Source organism: Taudactylus pleione, unplaced genomic scaffold (genome assembly GCF_031769625.1).
Source record: "Taudactylus pleione unplaced genomic scaffold, aTauple2 ptg000497l, whole genome shotgun sequence".
Classification (NCBI taxonomy): domain Eukaryota; kingdom Metazoa; phylum Chordata; class Amphibia; order Anura; family Myobatrachidae; genus Taudactylus; species Taudactylus pleione.
The window spans coordinates 205,877-227,937 of record NW_028284899.1 but is presented as its reverse complement, the minus strand read 5'-3'; the positions used below and the strand labels follow the sequence as shown (position 1 = coordinate 227,937).

Here is a 22,061-nt window from a genome sequence, read left to right as displayed (position 1 = left end):
GGGTTCTGATAATGAGTCTCGCGCAGCTCCCTATGCCTATATAGCGAATTTTAGCAAACAGCGCATGTGCTGTAGTGATCGTACTACATATCTCAGCCCATTTCTGAATCAGAAGGATTTCGTCCAGAGTTGGGTACTGTTCTGAGCTGTGCGCATGCAGAGGGGGAAGCCTATTACAGAGGAATTTCTCGAACCCAGCGGCTTCTCTAGCAAACTGAAGACAGTGGGGCAGCACGGTGCGTACACATGAATGCACGCGGATAGTCCATAGCATATTAGCATACTTATGTGGTCTGCGTGCGAATAAAAATCCAGCCACAGGAGACTTTATCTGCTTAACATTTCTTGAAAAATCCACATTCCTTTTCTTTAAAAAAATATTACAAAATTGTAATTGAATATTAAGTTTTGGAAAAAGCGTTTTATCAATAATTTGTTTGAAAAAGTCACATAATCGGAATCAGTTATTGCTTTTGTTTAGCTCTTCTTCAGTGATAATGTCTTACACGCAATTGAGTGACCTCAGTGAAAAACGCTAATGCTTTTCCTTTTTGTCTACTTTTTCTCCATACTAACCCTCATGATGCTGGTAGTAAGCAACGGCACAGTTACTTGTGGCATCCCAGTCCCGAGGCGCCACTCCCGCGGGTGCCGTGCCCTCCAGACCTGCCGGACTCTACTACCATAGCACCGAGCTCTGCAAAGAGGAAAATGAACCTTCGCGCTCTCATGAGGTCCATCAGTGAGATGGACACAACGGAGACTGTTCCAGAGTCACAGGAGGGAAATGGTCGAGAAGAGAGCCAACCGGAACCATTGGACGCTGTGCCTGAAAGGCCTGGAAGCGTGTCTGAGGGGTTGGACAGTGTGTCTTCGATGGATGACAGCTCTCTTGGCTCTCCGATAAACTTTATGGACCAAGAAGAGAGTATATATAAGATGGAGCATCCAGACACAGATGTCCAGGAATTAGAAGAAACCTCAATAAAAGTCAACACAAAGCTTGAGGACAGCACCTCAGTGGATGAGGTGAGTACACATACAGCAGAGCCTGTTGGCTAGAAGATTTCATTATGAAGTGGATCAATAAACGTTTAACACTGATCAAACGTCAGCATAAAAACATACGTGACCTCTACCTCAGCATATGCAGTGATGCGTGATACACAGTAATATAAATATCTATACACTTCTGAAGGACCAAGATAGATATGGAATTGAGTAAAGGTGATGATCTAATATATAAGTATATTTTTGTGTCTCCAAAGTGCATATGCTGATGTGTTCTTTTGGGGGGGGGGGGTTATGGTGTCCGAATGGTTCTGAATCATTTCCCGACATTTGCACCCCGAAATACAGATTTTGCACTTTTTTTCGCCGGCCATTCATTGGAGAAACTTTTTCCGCCTGTTTCAGTGCATTAAGTTTCTGCTTAGGCGAATTGGTCCTGGAATTGAATTTGCAGATAAGTCGCAAACAGGCGAAAAGCGGCAATAGGCGAAACCTTTTCGCCGATCGCGGTTTTTCGCCTCTAAATGAACTGGTCGCTATGTGGGATTGTGCTTGCTCCTAAACTACCATTACTAAGATTTTCCAAGATACATGGGAGTGAATGTCTATTTATTTTTTAGAAGTCAAAAATCTATATATGTATTGTGGGACTAAGAAAGATAAACTGACGAGAATCGCTGTATTGGCAAAGTTTGGGGTGACATGCTTGTTCCGTGATTGTTTTTCTGTGGTCTAAATACATGCATTCAACTGAGCCTACTATGAACCTCATTTATCAATGAGTTTTATCAATCACAACGAGTGATAAAACTCGTTGCGTATGATAAATGGTGCTCCAGCCAATCAGCTCCCAACTGTCATTTTTCAAACAGATGACAGTTGGGTGCTGATTGGCTGGAGCACCATTATCATCACTCGTTGTGATTGATAAAACTCATTGCTAAATAAGGCCTTATATGTCTGGCCATTGCCTTTCCTCACCTCTTTAACCATCTTGGTTCTACATTTATAGATGTTTATATCATACATGCCGACTTTTAATCTCCCCTCCCCTGGAGAAGCCTGGGGAGAGGCAGCAGTCCGGAAGTGATGGGGCGGGGTCAAACCATTCGTGTCATTAGGCCACGCCCCCTCACAGCAAAACTCCTGCAAATCGCGCATATTTTAATAGGGGGCATGGCCATTTCACTAGGAAGTGGGCGGGATGCGGGAGAAGTGCCTACACTGCCGGGAGTGCGGGAGGTTACCCGAAAAAAACGGGTGCCTCCCGCGACTTTCGGGAGTGTAGGCATGTATGGTTTATATTAGTGTGTATTAGGTATATGTTCTATGTATATTTTTTATGTTGATAAGTGATTAGTGTTAAGTTGGTTGTATTATATTGATCCCACATATAAGGTGATAGTTGTTATTTTATTATGTTGTTTTTATCATTTTATAACATACACAGCCCATGATGTCTCTTATTGAATTGTCTGCAGTGGTGATAGAAGTCCTCAGAGACAGCTGCAGGTGTCTAGTGGTTTTGCTTTAGCACCATAGGAGTATATTTAGTTGTATTAGTTAATTACTGAGTCGTTCTGTTCTTGGCTGCTGTCGTATGGAGATATTTAAACACCATGCAGTTCCCACTATACGGTTATGTCATATTGAATTTATTGTGGCAACATCCAGCATTAAATTTAATATATAGGTGGACTGATATGTACGTAGAACATACTCGAGGGGGGATTTGGTGTTCACTGTGTTGGTAGCAAAGTCACTTTGCCAAGCAAACACAAAATAATGTAATTTTATTCTTCAGGGTCCATAGGGTCCACAGGATTTACCTTGGGGTATGCAGTTGGAGTGATCCATTGCACCAAACAGCTCACAGCTTTAAAGCTCCCAGCATGCACAGGTCCTCCTCCCTATATACCCCGCCCCCAGTCACAGGCATTCAGTTTTTTTTGTTTGGTGCACGGCAAGTATCCAGACACACCGTTTTAACAGCGGGACTGCCTAGGCAGTCCCAGGCTTTTTTCTTTTTGTTTTACCTTAGTTTTTTGAACTTCTGAGTTAACACTATTAGCTGCCGAATACAACGCATATACTGTGACTCTACCTCTGCTGATGCCCAAATGCTAGTACAGCTATATGCCCTGGGGATTTCAGCGGACCTCAGCGTGGCTTAGCTAGCGGCATCGCTGGGATCCGGACTGCAATTGGATTCATGGAGATTACAGGTAAGATGATTCCTCATCATGCGCGGAGCAGTCCAGGCCTCCGGTGCAGGAGACGTATCGAAGGCAGCTGCGTGTGAAGGTCCCATTTAACGTGTCCTCACTAAGGCGGCCAGGGACATATCCTCTGTGGCTGGGGACGGGTAGTAGACGCACTAGGAGCGTCTACTACTGTGAGGCCAGCGTACCCGTGCCGTCAGCTTAAGGCAGATGGGTGCTCCACCGGCCGCTCCTTCCCCAACCCAGACGCAACTTCCGGTTGCGGATTCCCGGGTCTGGTTTGCTACTTCTGGCCACCTTGTATGTGAGACGCTCACAGTCCACCTTGGGTGCACTGCTGAAAGCTGTTGGTCTCAGAGGTTAGGTCTCTCTACCTGTATACCTCTCCCTTGGGTCAGGTATGTATAACACTCTGAATCAACTGACCAGCCCCTCAGGGGTATTGGTAGGATAAAGAGTCCAATTTCATTAGCATTTGAATATTTTTATGCATTGTATGTGACTGTGATGCTAGCTGCTGTATTTATGCTGCCTTTTTATTTCCAAAACTGTCAGATAGATCTATCACTGTGTTTCTCCTCATCCCTCTGAACAGGATTTTGTGCAAGATGGGTTGTGTAGTGTCTCTTGGTCTCGGGTGTTGTCGCATTTGGTGGACAGGGCAGCAGCGTCGTATGCTCCTGTCACGATATTGCCTCCTGCTATGGGATACCCGCAGCATTTGCATCCTTCTATGTATATGTCCCCCATGAATCCCTGTTGGTTTGTTTCTTCTGTTCACTCTAGTCAGAGTATGCTGCCGTCTATAGCCCCTCAGCAAGTGGTGCAGGCGAATAGACCAGGAGCAGTAAAACAGGGGCATAAGAGAGGTTCTCTTCAGACGTTGCCTCAGGATTCTGACTCCACCTCCTCATCACACTCTGATACTCAGTTCAGGGTCTTCCTCAGCGGAAGAAGACCTTCAATCCTCTGTGGATGTCCCCTCTCTGGTGAGAGCGGTATAGGGGAAGAGGTTCCTCAGAAATCTAAGACTCCGGTCTTTAGGCATCAGGTGGTGGCTAAAGATTATTTTCCTTAGTCTGAATAACTGACAAATCTCACGTCTGAAGCATGGTCTACTCCAAGTAAGCATTTTCATGTTACAAGAAATTTTACCTCTCGATACCCATTTGCACTTGGTGAGTGTAATAAATGGGAAGTTCCCCCATTAGTAGAGTTACTAGATTGATCAGGAGCTCTACATTTTCCTGCAACATCCTCATTGAAAGAGATTACAGATAGAAAACTTGATAACTATTTAAAATCAGTGTTTTCTTTATCTGGAGCTACCAGACCAGCTATGGCTGTAGCCTGGGTAGCCAAAGCTATGGAAGAATGGACGAAGGCTCTGGAGGATAGCATGCCAAATGCTACCAGAGAACAGCTGTCTCATTTCAGGCAAATGCAAGAAGCAGCTATGTATATGGGGAAAGCGGTCATTGATGCAGGTATCCTGGCTTCTAGGATATCGGCAACTTTGATTGCGGCTCGAAGAATCCTTTGGTTAAAGACCTGGAAGGCGGATACAGGGTCCATGAATGCCCTGGAGGCTTTGCTTTTTGTTGGGAAGGTACTGTTTGGACCAGAGCTGGATGACATAGTGTCTTCTTTGGCGACCTCTAAATCCGCATGGTTGCCATTTTCGACTACCCCTAAGTATAGGCAGTTGTCAGCTCGGTCCTTTCGCCCACAGGGTAGGGCAAAGGGAGAGTCTTCCTCTAGACTGGATAATTCCCACAAGAAACCGCAGACCAGAAAATGCTGGTCAACCAGATGTTCTGCTTCCAAGCCGGACGATAAGCCCACTGCCTGATTGGGTGGGCCTCCCCCTGGAAGGTCTCCGGGTGGGAGGCCAGCGTTTACAGTTTTCTCGTGCCTGGCATCAGACGACTATGGATGTCTGGGTTCAAGAGGTGGTCTCTCATGGTTACGCCATCATGTTCCTGAGGTATCCTCCTCAGAGGTTTGTTGGTACAACCCTTCCAGTAGACCCGGTCAGGTCTTTGGCCTTCGGAAAGCTATTGGGGCCCTCCAGAGGTCGAGAGTCATAATCCCCGTTCCTGTAACACAACAGGGAAGGGGTTGTTATTCAAATTTTGTTTTTGGTTCAGAAACCAAATGGGTCACATTGCCCTATCCTGTATCTGAAGTGTCTGAATAGATTCATCCATTCATCCATGTGCCCAAATTCCGTATGGAAACCCTACGGTCAATTATGCTGGCAATGGAGCCTGGAGATTTCCTGGTCTCCCTGGACATACAGGATGCTTATCTGCATGTTCCCCATCAGACTCCCACTCCCCATCAGACTCTCCACCTGTTTGCAATCCTTCAAATGGGCTCTCAAAACCCACTACATCAAAGCCTTCCAGCTATCATTCTTACTCCTTGCTACATCTCCTTCGTCCCCATCTACCCCATCTGTGTCAACCCAGTTTGTTTTCCCCCACCTTTTTAGAATGTAAGCTCTCACATGCAGGGCCATCTACCCTCTTGTGTTTCTCCTTACTATAGTGTCATTTACTTCTTACTCACCATTAGGGCACCTAACACTTGGTTGCTTATGCTCTGTTCCTTATCTGGGTGATATGGTCGCTAATGTAGCAATATACAGTCAGGTGCATAAATATTGGGACATTGACAGAATTTTCATATTTTGGCCTCTATTCACCACCACAATGGCTTTGAAATGAAACAAACAAGATGTGCTTTAACTGCAGACTTTCAGATTTAATTTGAGGGTAATTACATCCAAATCATGTGAACGGTGTAGGAATTACAACAGTTTGTATATGTGCCTGCCACTTTTTATGTGGTCAAAAGTAATGGGACTATCAACTCAAAAGCTATTTCATGGACAGGTGTGGGCTATTCCCTCGTTATTTCATTATCAATTAAGCAGGTAAAAGGTCTGTAGTTGATTCTAGGTGTGACATTTGCATTTGGAATCAGTTGCTGTCGACTCTCAATATGAGATCCAAAGAGCTGTCACTATCAGTGAAGCAAGCCATCATTAGGCTGAAAAATCAAAACAAAACCCATCAGAGAGATAGCAAAAACATTAGGTGTGGCCAAATCAACTGTTTGGAACATTCTTAAAAAGAAAGAACGCATCGGAGAGCTCAGCAACACCAAATGACCCGGAAGACCACGGAAAACAACTGTGGTGGATGACAGAAGAATTATTTCCCTGGTGAAGAAAAACCTCTTCACAGTTGGCCAAATCAAGAACACTCTCCAGGAGGTAGGTGTATATGTGTCAAAGTCAACAATCAAGAGAAGACTTCACAAGAGTGAATATAGAGGGTTCACCACAAGATGTAAACCATTGGTGAGCCTCAAAAACAGGAAGACCAGATTACAGTTTGCCAAACAACATCTAAAAAAGCCAGTGCAGTTCTGGAACAACATCCTATGGACAGATGAGACAAAGATCAACTTGTACCAGAGTGATGGGAAGAGAAGAGTATGGAGAAGGAAAGGAACTGCTCATGATCCAAAACATACCACCTCCTCAGTGAAGCATGGTAGTGGTAGTGTCATGGCGTGGGCATGTATGGAGGCCAATGGAACTGGTTCCCTTGTATTTATTGATGATGTGACTGCTGACAAAAGCAGAAGAATGAATTCTAAAGTGTTTTGGGCAATATTATATGCTCATATTCAGTCAAATGCTTCAGAACTCATTGGACGGCGCTTCACAGTGCAGATGGACAATGACCCGAAGCATACTGCTAAAAAGTGGTAATGTTATGCAATGGCCAAGTCAATACCCTGACCTGAATCCGATTGAGCATGCATTTCACTCGATGAAGACAAAACTGAAGGGAAAATGCCCCAAGAACAAACAGGAACTGAAGACATTTGCAGTAGAGGCCTGGCAGAGCATCACCAGGGATGAAACCCAGCGTCTGGTGATGTCTATGGGTTCCAGACTTCAGGCTGTAATTGCCTGCAAAGGATTTGCAACAAAGTATTAAAAAGTGAAAGTTAGATTTAGGATTGTTTAGTTTGTCCCATTACTTTTGGCCCCTTAAAAAGTGTGAGGCACATATACAAACCGTTGTAATTCCTACACCGTTCACCTGATTTGGATGTAATTACCCTCAAATTAAATCTGAAAGTCTGCAGTTAAAGCACATCTTGTTTGTTTCATTTCAAAGCCATTGTGGTGGTGAATAGAGGCCAAAATATGAAAATTCTGTCAATGTCCCAATATTTATGCACCTGACTGTATATTATCCATCTCCTGTATTGTATTGTTCTGTAAGTCACTTGTCTACAATTTGTTTATGTACTTTGTAAGGCGCTGCGGAACACTTGTGGCGCCATATAAATAAACGATAATAATAATAATGTTTCTATTGCACGATCTGACCAAGGATTTCTGAGAATGCAGTAGATGAGCCACATTACCAAGTTAAGGCTCTACCCTTTGGGCTGGCCACAGCCCCTCGGGTATTTACCAAGATTATGGCAGTCATGATGGCTCATCTCAGATGACAAGGAGTCAGGATACTGCCATATTTGGACGACCTTCTGACATTGTAACAACTCAGGAGATGTTGCAATGTCATCTCCAGATGACTATTGACTGCCTACAAGAGTACGGCTGGATCATCAATTGGAAAAAAATCTTCTCTTTCTCCAACTCAGCAAATGGTGCACTTAGGGGCGCTGCTGGATTCTCTGGGACAGAGGATTCTTCTGCCAGAGGACAAGATTGCAGCACTTCAATCTCGGGTGCACAGTCTACTTTGCAAGCATGAAGTATCGGTTCACTTGGCAATACAGGTGTTGGGCTCCATGGTGTCCACATTCGACATGGTGGCTTATGCCCAGTTCCATTCCAGGTCCCTGCAGCATTGAATTCTGTCTCATTGGGATGGCCGGTATCATCGGATAAAGTCTCAGATGATCTGCATCTCGTCAGAGGTTCGGCTCTCCCTTGCTTGGTGGCTGCAGGTGACATTTAGACAAGGGTCACCCGTTATGGGTCCCAGAATGGGTACTCATCACCACGGATGCGAGGATGGGGAGCAGTGACAGGTCATCACACCTTTCACGGAAGGTGGACGGATCAGGAAAGGCACCTACAGATAACTGTTTTGGAGCTTCGTGCAGTGCACAGAGCACTCATTCTGGCACAGGACCTACTTCAAGGCAGGCCTGTCCAGATTCAGTCCAACAACACGACTGCGGTGGTCTATATCAATAATCAAGGAGGCACACGAGGTCCTGCAGCCATGAGGGAAGTGGCGAACATTCTGCAGTGGGCAGAATGCCATCTTCCAGGAATCTCGGCAATATTCATCCCAGGAGTCCTCAACTGGGAAGCAGACTTCCTAAGTCGTCAGGACATACACGCCGGAGAATGGGCTCTTCATCCGGACGTCTTCCAACTCCACGTAGACAGGTGGGGACTACCAGATGTAGACCTCATGGCGTCACGTCACAACCACAAGGTCCCCATGCACAGGTCCAGAACAAGGGGCCCCTCGGCTGCTTTCGTGGACACTCTGGCGGTGAGATGGAACTTCAGGTTGGCATACCGGTTTCCTCCAATCTCCCTCCTCCCAATGGTCGTCAGAAAGTTCAAGCAGGAGGGCGGCAGGATAATACTAATAGCTCCTGCCTGGCCCAGGAGACATTGGTTTAACGATCTGACATGTCTATCCATAGACAGTCCACTTCCACTGCCTCTACGACCGGATTTACTAGTGCAGGATCCCTGCCTATATCCGGATTTACCTCAGCTGGCTTTGACGGCATGGCTGTTGAGTCTTCCGTCTTAAAGGCCAAGGGTCTCTCTCTTTCTGTGATCAAACGTTGTTTCGGCCTGCATCTATCACAGGATTTAGCATTCATTTTTTCTTTTGTGTTCCCATAGAAAATATGACCCTTAAGTTTTCAGTGTCTCGCGAGTGCTTGCTTATCTTCAGGTGGGTTTATCTTTACCTGGCTACCGTGAGAGTTCGGGTTCCTGCATTGTCCGTATGGTTCCAGCGCAGAATTGCTCCCCTGCCGGATGTTAGAACATTTTTGCAGGGGGTTCTCGGTCTGCAACCTCCATTTGTCCCTCCGGTGGCACCGTGGAATTTATCTTCTCAGGGCACTGCAAGCTTCTCCTTTTGAGGACCTTGGATAAGGTAGACCTGAGATGGTTGACAGCGAAGACACTTTTTTTCTTCTCGCTATTTCCTCAGCTCGCAGAGTTTCTGATTTTGGCAGCACTGTCATGTCGCTCTCCAGATTTGATTTTTCATCAAAATAGAGCGGTTCTTTGTACTAGAGTGGGGTACCTTCCAAAGGTGGTATCCCATTTTCATATTAATTAAGAAATTATAGTCCCGGCCTTTCAGTCTTCAGACCTTTTCTAAAGGTGAAGCTTCCTTGGATGTGGTTCGTGCCCTATGTATCTACGTGGATCTTACCAGCTCCATCAGGAAATCGAATGCGCTCTTTGTATCATATGGGTTTTACAAACTAGGCTGGCCAGCTAGCAAGCAGACTTTGGCTCGCTGGTTGCGTATGACTATTTCTCAGGTCTATACACAGGCTGATATCCCTGTCCTTAACAAGGCGACAGCACATTCTACACGGTCTGTGGGACCATTGTGGGCGGTTAAACATGGCGTCTCGGGTGAACAGCTGTGCAAGGCGGCCACTTGGTCTTCTGTCCATACCTTTTATCAAATGTTATGCATTTTATAATTTTGCCTCCCAGGATGCTTCCTTTTGGCGGCGGATTCTCCTCTCTGCTCAGGAGCATCCCCACCCTTAAGGGAACTGCTTTATGATGTCCCCAAGGTAGATTCTGTGGGCCCTATGGACCCTGAAGAAGAAAATCAGAGTTATGGTATAACATACCTTAGATAACTCCTCTTCTTCGAGGTCCATAGGGTCCACAGGGCGCCCACCCTGACGCACCTGGCCTCAGTTGGGATCTGTCCTTTGCTTTTTTTGTATCACTGATTCCCTGTTTGTATTTTGAGAGTGTTTCTTGGGTACATTGTACTTCCTTCTCCACTTTCCGTCTCTTGCCCTTAGGCTTGTTTACAAACTGAATGCCTGTGGCTGAGGGCGGGGTATATAGGGAGGAGGATCAGTGCATGCTGGGAGCTTCAAAGCTGTAAGCTGTTTGATGCAATGGATCACTCCTACTCAGGGCCGCCTTCAGATATCGTGGGGCCCGGGAAGAGCCAAATAGGCAGGCCCCCCCTTCCTCGAGTAATCTCCCTACCCCCTCTGCACAACGACGGGGCCCGTCCACCCACTACTTTTTCCCTGCTAAATTTACAGGCTCGCCCGGGGGTCAGCTTCTACCAGCGCGTAGCCACCTGCGCCCAGTACTATATCATCTCCCTACCTCTCTCCAACCGCCCACCGCTGCTGTCGTGTTTATGGCTGCCTGTGGGAGGCAGGCAGAGAGGATGCTCCCAGCTGCTCGATTGTGTTATTGGCTAGCAGCACAGAGCAGGCTGGGAGCATCCACTCTGCCTGCCTCCCACAGCCAGCCATATACATAGCAGCAGCGACGGGCGTTTGGAGAGATAGTGAGAGGGTATACTGTAGGCGTGGGCGCGGGCGGCCGCGAACCCCCGGCCGAGCCTGTTCGTCAAAGTAAGTTTAGCAGGGTAGAAGTAGTGGACAGGCGGTAGGAGGAGCTGCCCGGGCCCGGGACTCAAGGCCCGGCAGTCCCCCCCTGATGACGGCCTTGGTCCTACTACATACCCCAAGGTAGATCCTGTGGACCCTATGGACCTCGAAGAAAAAGAGTTAACTGAGGTATGTTATTTTTACTATACATGAGAAAATAGTGTTTCAGCAGTGTTGCTAATAAATGCGAAAGTCACATTTTCAATATAAAATGTAATGCATACAAATTTTAAATAAGCAAAAACATAAATTTAATTTTAAAAGTCCAATGGTGATCTCCTTTCTTGAAAAAGTCCTAGTACAAATGTCACTAAGGCTACACAACAAGATGCCATGGCCTCACATAACATAGCCTCAATGATTTCAGTACTTGAGCTGGGGAGATCAGTACACAACCTTCCAGTTGCTGGATAGTGCAGCTGATAGACGTCATCATGGTGTATGGTTACATCGGCACGCACAATGCTTCTCTGCGGAAACGTCTGTCTACTTGTACTACAGCTTTGTGTACTTGCCCTTATTGCACTCTTCTACACCTGGCCGACCCCGCGCCCCTTCTCCAAGCGTAAGGAGAAGCAAGTCAGTAATACACAGACGTCCACACACGCACATGTGTACACCTTTTTGCTGCACGTAAACAGTTTGAAATGTGTATTTACACACAATAAAAAATCAAACTGTGAATAAGCCCCATCATTCAACCTTCATACACCAAATTGTAAGTGAGCCCCACATGATTAACCGAAATCGGTATGCAGTCAGAATCCCGACGCCTGGATCCCGACTGGGTTAACATGCCAACACTTGGTGGTCCGTATGCTAACCCTCCCCCTAACCCTCCCTCCCTGGTACCTGAACCTAACCCCCCCCCCCCCCCCTCCCTATTGCCCAAACCTAACTCTCCCCTCACCCCGTTACTTACCTTTGGCATCCCTCCGGTCTGGATGCCGGCACCGGGATTCTGACTGGCATCGGTCTTCTGGCGTCGGTAATGTAAGTGTCGGCTTCCAGACCACCAGTATGCCGAATGCATACCGATTAACCTACATAACTTTAACATATAGGGAAGATGTAGAATTCTTTTAAATTCTTTAGTTGCCTAGAGCTTGACCAAAGTAATTCCTGCATCTAGTAAATTCCTGCATCTAGGGCAACTATGGAGGCACCTTCAAATGATGGAAGGTCTTCAATGCTGGTAGCACAGGGGTCTTGCACTGTAGGAGTAGTCAGCTGTGAATTTGTAAGTATAGGTCATACTGCCAGGAGTATTTCATACCTATGTCCCCATCTTGCTCACCTCCATGGTACAGGGTCAGCCTGGCGTCTGTTATGTTTATTGTTCCACAGAGTTCTGCTGAATGGTGTAGAAGGTACAGCAGGAAGCTCAGAATGCTGACTTGTTCTTCTATGTGAATTCTACAGGTGTTCAAGAGCAGTACCCCTCCTCCAGCCCCCCGCACTCCCTCCTCATCCGCCCGTCGGAGGTCAAGGCGCAAAAAGAAGCTGGTGTCCCAACAGTCCATAGAAACCCTTAAGGGAGACTGTGTTGTGAAGTCGCATTCCGTGTCCGAGCTTGAGGGGGCAGCACTTGTATCCAAGCGCCTGCAGGACGCAGAACAACTAGGCCGCAGAGCCAGGATCATTCGGCAAGACAACGTGGGGGACACTCCAGAGGGGTCATAGACCATCATGTGTGGCCTGCCGATGTGGACAGTATAGAAATTGGGGGGCATAATTTTATTTTTGTAAAAATGTTTTTATCTTTTTTTATTTTTCTTCACCGCGTCACCACATGAGAGACCAGAGACGTTTTAAAATGAGGCAAAAAGAAGACTCAGGGATGGCATTAAAACTTCATATCCTCTTATTCATAGACATAAATTTATAATACATAATGTTTTTTTCCATTAAATAAAATGCATTCTAATAAAAGCAGGGAGAAGTAGTGTTGCTGTCGTTGCTGCCATATTTATGAAGGCCATAAGTTATTGAATAACATTGTGCAAATAGCAAACATGGTGCTCAAACTGATCAAATTTTATTTGATCAATTTAGCATGCTTTAGATAGTCTAAACTTAATATCAAAATGGTTGCTATGGGTTACAGCACTCACTTGCCATTCGCACCATGTTATACATTGAACCCAAGTAATTCAGTCATTCTGGGCTATTTCATCTCTCAGATCCCTATTTACATCCAGAAAATTGAGGTCTACAATAGGCAGAAATACAATACACATTATTGCATGATATTCCATTTTGTGACTTATTTTATATTTCTTCACGCTGATATATTTACTATTATATTTTTCAACTATAAAAGGTTTTTTTTCTTATTGACTGAATATAGTGTTCATTCTAGCACCTTGCACCCGTCACAACCCGTGCAGTTCCTCTTTCCTGTCGCTCTCTACTCTGGTGCTTCTAGCACACTGGTCTGTATCTCAGCAGTTTGTTGGGTCAGCGGAGTGTGCTAGAAGCACCAGAGCAGAGAGCAACACCCCAGGCAGGAAAGAGGAACTGCACGGGTTGTGACAGGTGCAGGGTGTTAGAATGAACACTAGAATATATGATCTTTCCATAAGTATATGCATCCATCCTTCTGCATTCTACTGTACTGAAGTCTTACTATAAGGTTGCTATCAGTTGTATTCTATTTTTGCCCTTCGCAGTTGGGGGGGGGACACAGAACAGACAAAAGGTTATGTTTTTATGCCTAGGAGTCAGGGAAACAAACTTCTTATAACGTTTGAGAACAGCTTGACTGAAGGAGAACATCCGCTCCTCTCCAGTGCCTACTGACACCATGAGGGAGGGTTAGCCTCTGTTGACCCTGATGGTGCCTTACTCCCACCAGTTTGGAAGGCTGTCCCCTGTGGTGGTCTAGCGGACAATGGACAAATGAACCCTGGGCACTTGGATTGAGGAGAAGATCCCTATCGCTGCAATGCAGCTTCCCCATCCCTGCACACCTCAGTTTTTTTGACAGTGTGTTGGGGGAAATGGGTTCATCCATAAACATCGTTGAGCCTCACTCACTACTGGTACAAATCTGGAGCAATGGGAGCCGTTATTGACAGTGGACCTCCAGTCTTTTCACTATCTAGGAGATCCAAGACTCCGCTCCCAGATCCCAAATCCATAGAGGACCCTTGGGACAGAGGATGATGGGTACTTTTTCTAAAGCCTTTTCCTGACTTGTGACCTACAAATTGTAAGTACACCGTTCCAGCTTGATTTCTTTTCACAAAATGAAGTGACACAGAATCTTGCGCAGTTGTACTACACGTACTGTATGTATAAGAGAGTATTTGCTAAATGCAAATATACAAATTAATATCAAATTTCCATAAAATAAACTTCAAAACCAAACAAACTGCAGGATTCATTTAGATGCAATCCTTCTACATCTGGTCTAATGAGTTCAGCATGACCAAATATCTCTGGCAAGTTATCAGGAATATAGACGCATCATTCTTTTCCAATTAAGGTAATTACTGCCCCTTCCTTGTCCATCATACAATCTAATGCTGTCCTGATCCGCAGGGTCACACTCTTAATAAAAGAACACACAAATCAGGCGCTCTAATACAGCAGAAAATCAGAAGAACCTTTTATATAATAAGATATTTAAGGAATAAATCTATAACTGTATAACAGCTACTACCCCACCAAATATGAAAATAAACACAAACCAATGCAAAGCTCACACAAGAATTTAGTTTTATGGTGAATTATCACTATAAACAGTACACACTCATGGGAGATAATCAAACACAATGGTAAAAAAATAAAATATAAAAGCAACATATAGGGCTGTATTCAATTAGTTGCGAAAAGTCAGTTTCTGCGAAAAAGTATTGCGAGAGACGTCACTTAGCCTTGCGAAAAGTTTCCTCCGTATTCAATTCCGAACATTTTTCGCCGGTGTGGAAACTCAATGCAATGGGACCTGCGAAAAAGTTTCGCCTATGAATAGGTGTCGGAAAAAAGTGCAGAATTGGGGTTTTGGAGTACAAAGCAGCGGGAACCCTCCTGCACCCTTGGGACAGTGACCCAAAGGTAAACTGCATAAAAAAAAAGTTTAAAAAATTCTTTAGATCACCCCAAAAAAGTACTCTCATTTTTGGGGGGCAAAAAAGTCTAAAGTTGGGGGACAAACTTAAAAACTAGTGAAATAGACTACAGGGGGGTCCCCAAGTATCCCTCAGGTGTTTTTAAGTTTGCAGCTGCTTGCGGAAGGTGGATTTCTTTTACGATTTTTAAAACTTCACTTTAGCAACTTCAAAATATGCTGGCACCCATTTTCAGGTATCCCAAATTTGCTGGGACTACTTATTTTCACAAAACCCCCCGCTAAATGCTATTCTTCACCACTTATGCAAAGATGCTAAATAACAGCTATTGAGAGCATTTAAGTACCCCAAATACCTTCAGCAGGGCTATTTGGGGGTATCTAGAGTAACCCCAATGTCAGTGCATCTTTTGGGGGGTGTCTGGCTGATTTCCCCAAATCTGACAGTACTTTCCGCCTGTTCAAGTTTCGCCGGGTCCCGTTTTCGCCTACTTTCAAATTGAATACGGTGATACGCGGGCACGTTTTCGACGATTTTTAATTGAATATTGGGAAAAGCGGGCACACGCGCGATACTTTTTCACATTGAAAACCATATGGGACTTTTTGCCTGGAATTGAATATGCCCCCAAATGTACTAGGTAAATGCTGGAGGAACAAACGTCAGGTAAAATTGGATCCTTACTTAGATGATGCAACCGTACTTAAATTGTCAGGGTTGCTTCAGTTTTAAGAGTACGAAGAATGGTCTGTCCAAGATAATGAGATGGACGCTAATTTTGCAGAAGGCGTTGAACGCGTCTTAAGTAAAAGACGCCCACTGTTTGGCTGCTGTGAACATCGGACATCAGACCCACTCAGCATACAGAACCTATAGTGGGCGAAGGATTTAAGTGCGGGAGTGGGCTCGAAATACCTGAAAGCCTAGGGGCTCGGCCACGGGTAAATACCGCGTTAACGCTCCCCGTCGCTGCCCCCAAAAGCCAGCAGCATGTCAATATTGCTGCGACTTTTGGGGCACTGCGACTGACATCGCAGGACCAGATCTGCAAACGCGCTGTGAGGCACTCCTGTGCAGATCATTATAAGAGATTTATGTAAATATCGGATTTTTGTAAATCTCCGATTCCTTAGAGTAGAAAGGCATGTGAACACAGGGCCTGATTCAGAGCCGAACACTCTGACCAGAGCGCTCGCTCTGAATCAGGGCCCTCCTACCTGAAAATGGAGCGGCCTCATGGACGCTCGCATAGCTGTGGGTTACCACCCACAGCTATAGCGAGCGTCCATGATGATGGTCTTACGAGACCCTGCGGTAGCAAGCCCAGGAGTGATTTTGGCTCTATCAGAGCCAAAATCACTCCCACTGACATCACTACTGATGTCAGTGGGGCCGGACTCAGACGGTAGGCGTCCCCATGGGAACGCCTCCGTCTGGCAGCCACGCCCCCGGCACGCCCACCAAAGGGGGCGTGCTGTCACTCACCATCGACAGCACGCCCCCTTTCTACTTCAGGGTCCATAGGGGGTCCACAGGGTTGACCTTGGGGTATAGCTGGATCTGGATCCACGGGCACCACGCAGTTAAAGCTTTGCTGCTCCCAGGATGCACTTGGGTCCGTCCTCCTCTATACCCCGGCCACAGGCACCTCAGTTTTAGTTGGTGCCCGGCCGGAGTCGGGTCACCCTGTCGCAGTGGGGCTGCAGGAGCAGCCCCTAAGCTTTATTTTAAAAGATAAATTTTTTATTTTTTTTCTACTTTTTTTTTTACACTTTTAGAGCGGCAGCATCAGACTGTCCTTTAGGACGTCCACGCTGCCGCTCATTCTCCCCGCTGGCGCCGCGACGCCAGTACAGCTCTGGGGATCGCGGCGGGACCCCAGAGCCTGTACTAGCCAGGCTCTGGGGACTCCCTTGACTGCTGCCGGACGCGACGGAGATAAGGTAAGCCGCGGGTCGCCGCGTGCGGCGGCCCGCGGATACTTTTTATGCAGTCACAAGCCTCCGGTCTCTGGGGACAGACCGGAGGCGCTAGCGGCGGCGGCGGGCTCCCCCTCAATTGAGTAATACCCCGCGTTTCCGCTAGACCACCAGGGTAACAGGCTGGTAGCGGGACCGGCAACCCGGGGGTTAATTGCTAGCCAGGGGAGGCAGCCTTCCCTGTCTAGCGGCTCCTCCCCTCAGCTCAGCGCGCCTTTCAACAAGCAGTCTGGCGTCGCTGAGCTGCTCTTATCTTACGGCCACTCCTCCTCTGAGGTCTCCGGCGGCCATCTTTACTGGCAGGCATCGCAGACTCCCAGGCGGTATCAAGTGGACCGGTCCCCCTGTGTACCTCTCCCCTGCTAAAGGACAGTGTACACAGCGCTATAGCCCTCCCAGACACTGAATCTGGGTGGTTGATTGTAGCGGAAGGTGCAGTGAGTACTAACTTTTCTGCATTGTATGTGACTATTGCTAGTGCTGCCTGTCTGTGACTTATTCTCCTTGCTGTCAGCTTATAACTATCCCTTTCCTTCTCCTACGGCCCGGCAGGTGTGTGGGGGAAGGGCGTTTTCTGAGACCCTCACTTATATAAAACACGTATTTGTGGGGTCAGTCACATACTGTTGTGTGCTACACAGTACCATATCTGGGCTGTTGTGTCGCATACTGGTGAGTGCGCGGGTGTTAAAACCGTAATTCCTCTGGTGATACGTATTTCTTGTGAGTTACGGTATCATGTCTGATGAGGACACTGAGCCCTCTGTGGCTCCTGTGCTATTTTCCTGCAGACGCTGTGCTGCTGGAATTGATGGGGAGGACTTATCTCAGGATGGTCTGTGCGGGCGGTGCCAGCTGGTACCGGGCCCCTCCAACCCCCCTGTATCACAGGACCCTCCTTGGGCGATGTTTTCACAGGTGCTGGCGTCTATTGCGGACCGGTTATCGGTCCCATCAGCGGTCCCTTCTAGGGCGTTGCCGCAGCCCACCATCCCCCATTCCCCGGGTGTTCCACAAATGTTGCGGTCTCCCCCCGGGGCCCAGACTGTGGGTCCTTACTCGGGACTGCCTGTGTATGTGCAGTCTTCCCCAGGGACGCGTCAGTCTGTAGTGCCTTTGCAGAGTTTTGCTCCGATGGCTCCTCCGCCTTGGATGGATGTTCTCTCCAGCTCCGTACAGAGTCTGGCGGCTTCATCCTTGGCGTTTCAGTCCATGTTGCAAGGTGATGTGCCACCAAGGGCGTCTAAACTTCCGGTTGTGAGTTCACTAGCTGCACAGTTGTCGGACTCGGAAGTGTCCTCAGATGATGGAGAAATCCATGAGGACTCTGACTCTGATGCCATGGGGCAGGAGGTGGAAGCTAAGTCCTCCATTAATGTTCCAGCCTTAGTTAGAGCGGTGCGGGCTATCCTACATGTTGAGGATGATGCGCCGGCTCCTAGGTCGAAGTTTCCTAATTTTAAAAAGGCCAAGGTGACTTCAACTGTGTTCCCCCTGTCTGATCAATTATCGGATCATATGGCGGCGGCCTGGCAATCACCCAGTAAGAGGTTCCATCCACAGAAGAGGTTGGCGGCGAACTATCCTTTTCCTGAAGCTCATTGCAGGAAATGGGAGACTCCGCCGGCGGTGGATTCCCACGTTACCCGCTTGATCAAAAGCGCGACGCTGCCATTGCCGTCTATCTCCTCTTTGAAGGATCCCACGGACAGGAAGGTGGAGACTTGTTTAAAGTCCATTTATTCTCTTTCCGGGGCGGTGGCTCGCCCGTCCATGGCTATCTCCTGGGTGGCTAAAGCCATTGAGGCATGGGCCAATGCCTTGGAGGACACCTTTCCTGATGAGGCTCCGGATATCCAGAGAGCGTTAGTGGGACAGATGCGGGATGCAGCTTCCTATATTGGGGAAGCGTCTTTGGATGCCAGCCTGCTCACTTCTAGGGTGTTGGCTGCAGCGGTGTCTGCTCGACGCTCCCTGTGGCTGAGGTCCTGGAGGGCTGATGCAGATTCAAAAAAGGGTCTGGAGGCCTTGCCTTTTAATGGTGATTTACTATTTGGTCCGGATTTGGACAAAATAGTGGATACTTTGGCTAAGTCCAAGTCGGCTTTCCTCCCTTCGGCCTCTGCGCCGGCTAAAGTGAGGAGCTCTGCCTTTCGGTCCTTTCGGGTTCAGGGTAAGGCCAAGGGCCAGTCCTTCCCGAGACATTCGGCGACCAAGGCCGCACCCAAGCCCAAGAAGCAAGCATGGAGTGCTCGGCGCCCTTCTTCCAAGCAGGAGGATAAGCCTGCTGCCTGATGGGACGGGCCTCTCTCTGGGGGACCCCAGAGTGGGAGGCCGACTTCTCCAATTCGCCCAGTGTTGGCACAATACCACCACGGATGCCTGGGTTCGAGAAGTAGTCTCTCAGGGGTACGCCCTGTCTTTTCGGTTCAGGCCGCCCCACCAGTTTTTCTGTACGAGTCCTTCTCTGGACAAGACCAAAGCTGGGCAGATTCAGGTAGCTATAGAATCCTTGCTACAAGCAGGGGTCATTGTTCCCGTTCCGCAGTCTCAGCGCGGGACGGGGTACTATTCTACTCTGTTTCTGGTACAGAAACCCAATGGTTCTCATCGCCCTATCCTGAATTTGAAGTCTCTGAACAGATACCTCAGAGTTCCCAGGTTCAGGATGGAAACGTTACGTTCCATCATTCTGGCGATGGAACCCGGGGATTATATGGTCTCCCTCGATATCCAGGACGCCTATCTCCATGTGCCCATAGCACCGGCACATCAGCGGTATCTGAGGTTTGCTATCCTGAACCATCACTACCAATTTCGGGCGTTGCCTTTTCAGCCTTTCCACGGCTCCGAGGGTGTTCACCAAGGTGATGGCAGTTATGGCTGCCCACCTTCGGGGTCAGGGTCTACGTCTGTTGCCGTACCTGGACGATCTTCTGCTGCTGGCGAGCTCCCCGGAGGTGCTTCTTCGACATCTCCACCTGACCATTGCTTGTCTTCAAGCACACGGGTGGTTGATAAACTGGAAGAAGTCCTCCCTGATTCCATCACAGCGGATGGTTCATTTGGGAGCCCTGCTGGATTCTCGTCAGCAACGGATTTTCCTGACTCCGGAGAAGGTCTCCTCCCTGCAGCTGCGGATACACAGTTGCCTGAGCAGTTGCCGCCTGTCGGTCCATTCAGCTATGAGAGTTCTGGGGTCCATGGTGTCGACATTTGACATGGTGGAATTTGCCCAGTTCCATTCCCGGCCCCTGCAGGGGCTGATTCTATCGGAATGGAACGGGTTACCTCACCGGATCCGCTCTCAGATGCTGGTGTTGTCCCGGGAGGTTCGGCAGTCTTTGGCTTGGTGGCTTCAGACGGCGCATCGAGGGGCGCCCCTTTTGGATCCCGGACTGGGTCCTGCTCACGACGGATGCCAGTCTCCGGGGTTGGGGGGCAATGACCGGCTCATTATTGCTTCAGGGTCGTTGGTCCGCGGAAGAAGCACTTCTCCCCATCAACATCCTGGAACTGCGGGCTGTGTACAGGGCCCTGCAGTCGTCCGGCCCCGCTCTTCACGGAAGGGCGGTTCAGGTGCAGTCCGACAACGCCACCACGGTGGCGTACATCAACCACCAAGGGGGAACTCGCAGTCAGGCAGCAATGTCGGAGGTGTCTCGCATTCTTGCTTGGGCGGAGTGTCACGTTCCAGCGATCTCGGCATTCCCGGAGTCCTCAATTGGGAGGCGGACTTCCTCAGCCGTCACGACGTGCAACCCGGGGAATGGTCGCTTCACCCAGAGGTGTTTCAGCTACTCGCGGACAGGTGGGGGCTGCCGGAGCTGGACTTGATGGCCTCCCGTCACAATCACAAGTTGCCCGTTTACGGGTCAAGGACAAGAGACGCAGGCGCCTGTCTGGTAGACGCTCTGTCGGTGAAATGGACGTTTCACCTGGCGTATCTGTTTCCTCCGATATCCCTGCTTCCTCGGGTTCTGCGGAAATTCAAGCAGGACGGCGGCACGCTCGTGCTGGTGGCTCCGGCGTGGCCCAGACGTCCCAGTAGGTGATCTGAGGTGCCTCTCCATCGACGCTCCGTACCTTCTTCCTCAGCGTCGGGACCTGTTGTCTCAAGGGCCCTGCCTTTACCCGGATCTGGGTCGGCTGTCTTTGACGGCGTGGCTCTTGAGACAGCCGTCTTGAGGTCTAGGGGTTTCTCCAGTTCGGTCATTGGTACCATGCTTAGGGCACGCAAGCCTGCTTCCGCGCGGATTTACCACAGGGTGTGGCGCACTTATTTTCAGTGGTGTGAATCCAGAAACTGTGATCCGCAGGTGTTCCGGGTTTCCAGAATCTTGGAGTTTCTTCAATCGGGTTTGGACCTCGGCTTACGCCTGGCCTCTCTGAAGGTTCATGTGTCTGCTTTGTCCGTGTGGTTTCAGCGACGGATTGCTACACTGCCAGACGTTCATATCTTTTTCCAAGGTGTTCTCAGGATCCAGCCTCCCTTCGTGCCTCCGGTGGCTCCGTGGGACTTGGCGGTGGTACTGCGAGTCTTGCAGGGTCCTCCTTTTGAGCCGCTTGAGTCGGTGGAGCTCAAGTGGCTGACGTTTAAGACCATTTTTCTCCTGGCAATTGCTTCTGCCAGGAGGGTTTCAGAGTTGGGGACGCTTTCCTGTCGCCCCCCTTTTCTGATTTTTCACCAGGACAGGGCGGTGCTCCGCACTCGTCCTGAGTTTTTGCCCAAAGTGGTCTCAAAGTTCCACATTAATCAGGAACTTGTTGTGCCAGCTTTTCAGTCACCTGATCTTTCCGCTGGTGAGGCTTCCTTAGATGTAGTCCGGGCACTTAGAATCTACGTGGACCGGACTGCTTCGGTTAGGAAGTCGGATTCTTTGTTTGTCCTCTTCGGTTTTCACAAGAGGGGTTGGCCTGCCAACAAGCAAACGTTAGCCCGTTTGCTTCGTTCAGTTATTTGTGAGGCTTATGCACAGGAGGGTTTACCTGTGCCAGCCTCTGTTAAGGCTCATTCCACTCGTTCTGTGGGTCCCTCTTGGGCTGCTAGACGTGGCGCCTCCGCTGTTCAGCTG

At 48.3% G+C, this 22,061-nt stretch overlaps 1 protein-coding gene across 1 annotated transcript in view; it reads left to right on the top strand.

Moving 5' to 3' along the window:
* Positions 1-12,876, top strand: part of SSH3 (slingshot protein phosphatase 3) — a 48,873-nt gene extending 35,997 nt beyond the window's left edge. The window contains exons 13-14 of the mRNA XM_088449813.1: positions 594-1,029; positions 12,354-12,876. Of these exons, the coding sequence (XP_088305939.1) occupies positions 594-1,029; positions 12,354-12,614 (697 nt within the window). The 3' untranslated portion in view covers positions 12,615-12,876. The remainder of the gene's footprint in view (positions 1-593; positions 1,030-12,353) is intronic.
* The last annotated feature ends 9,185 nt before the right edge of the window (positions 12,877-22,061 follow it).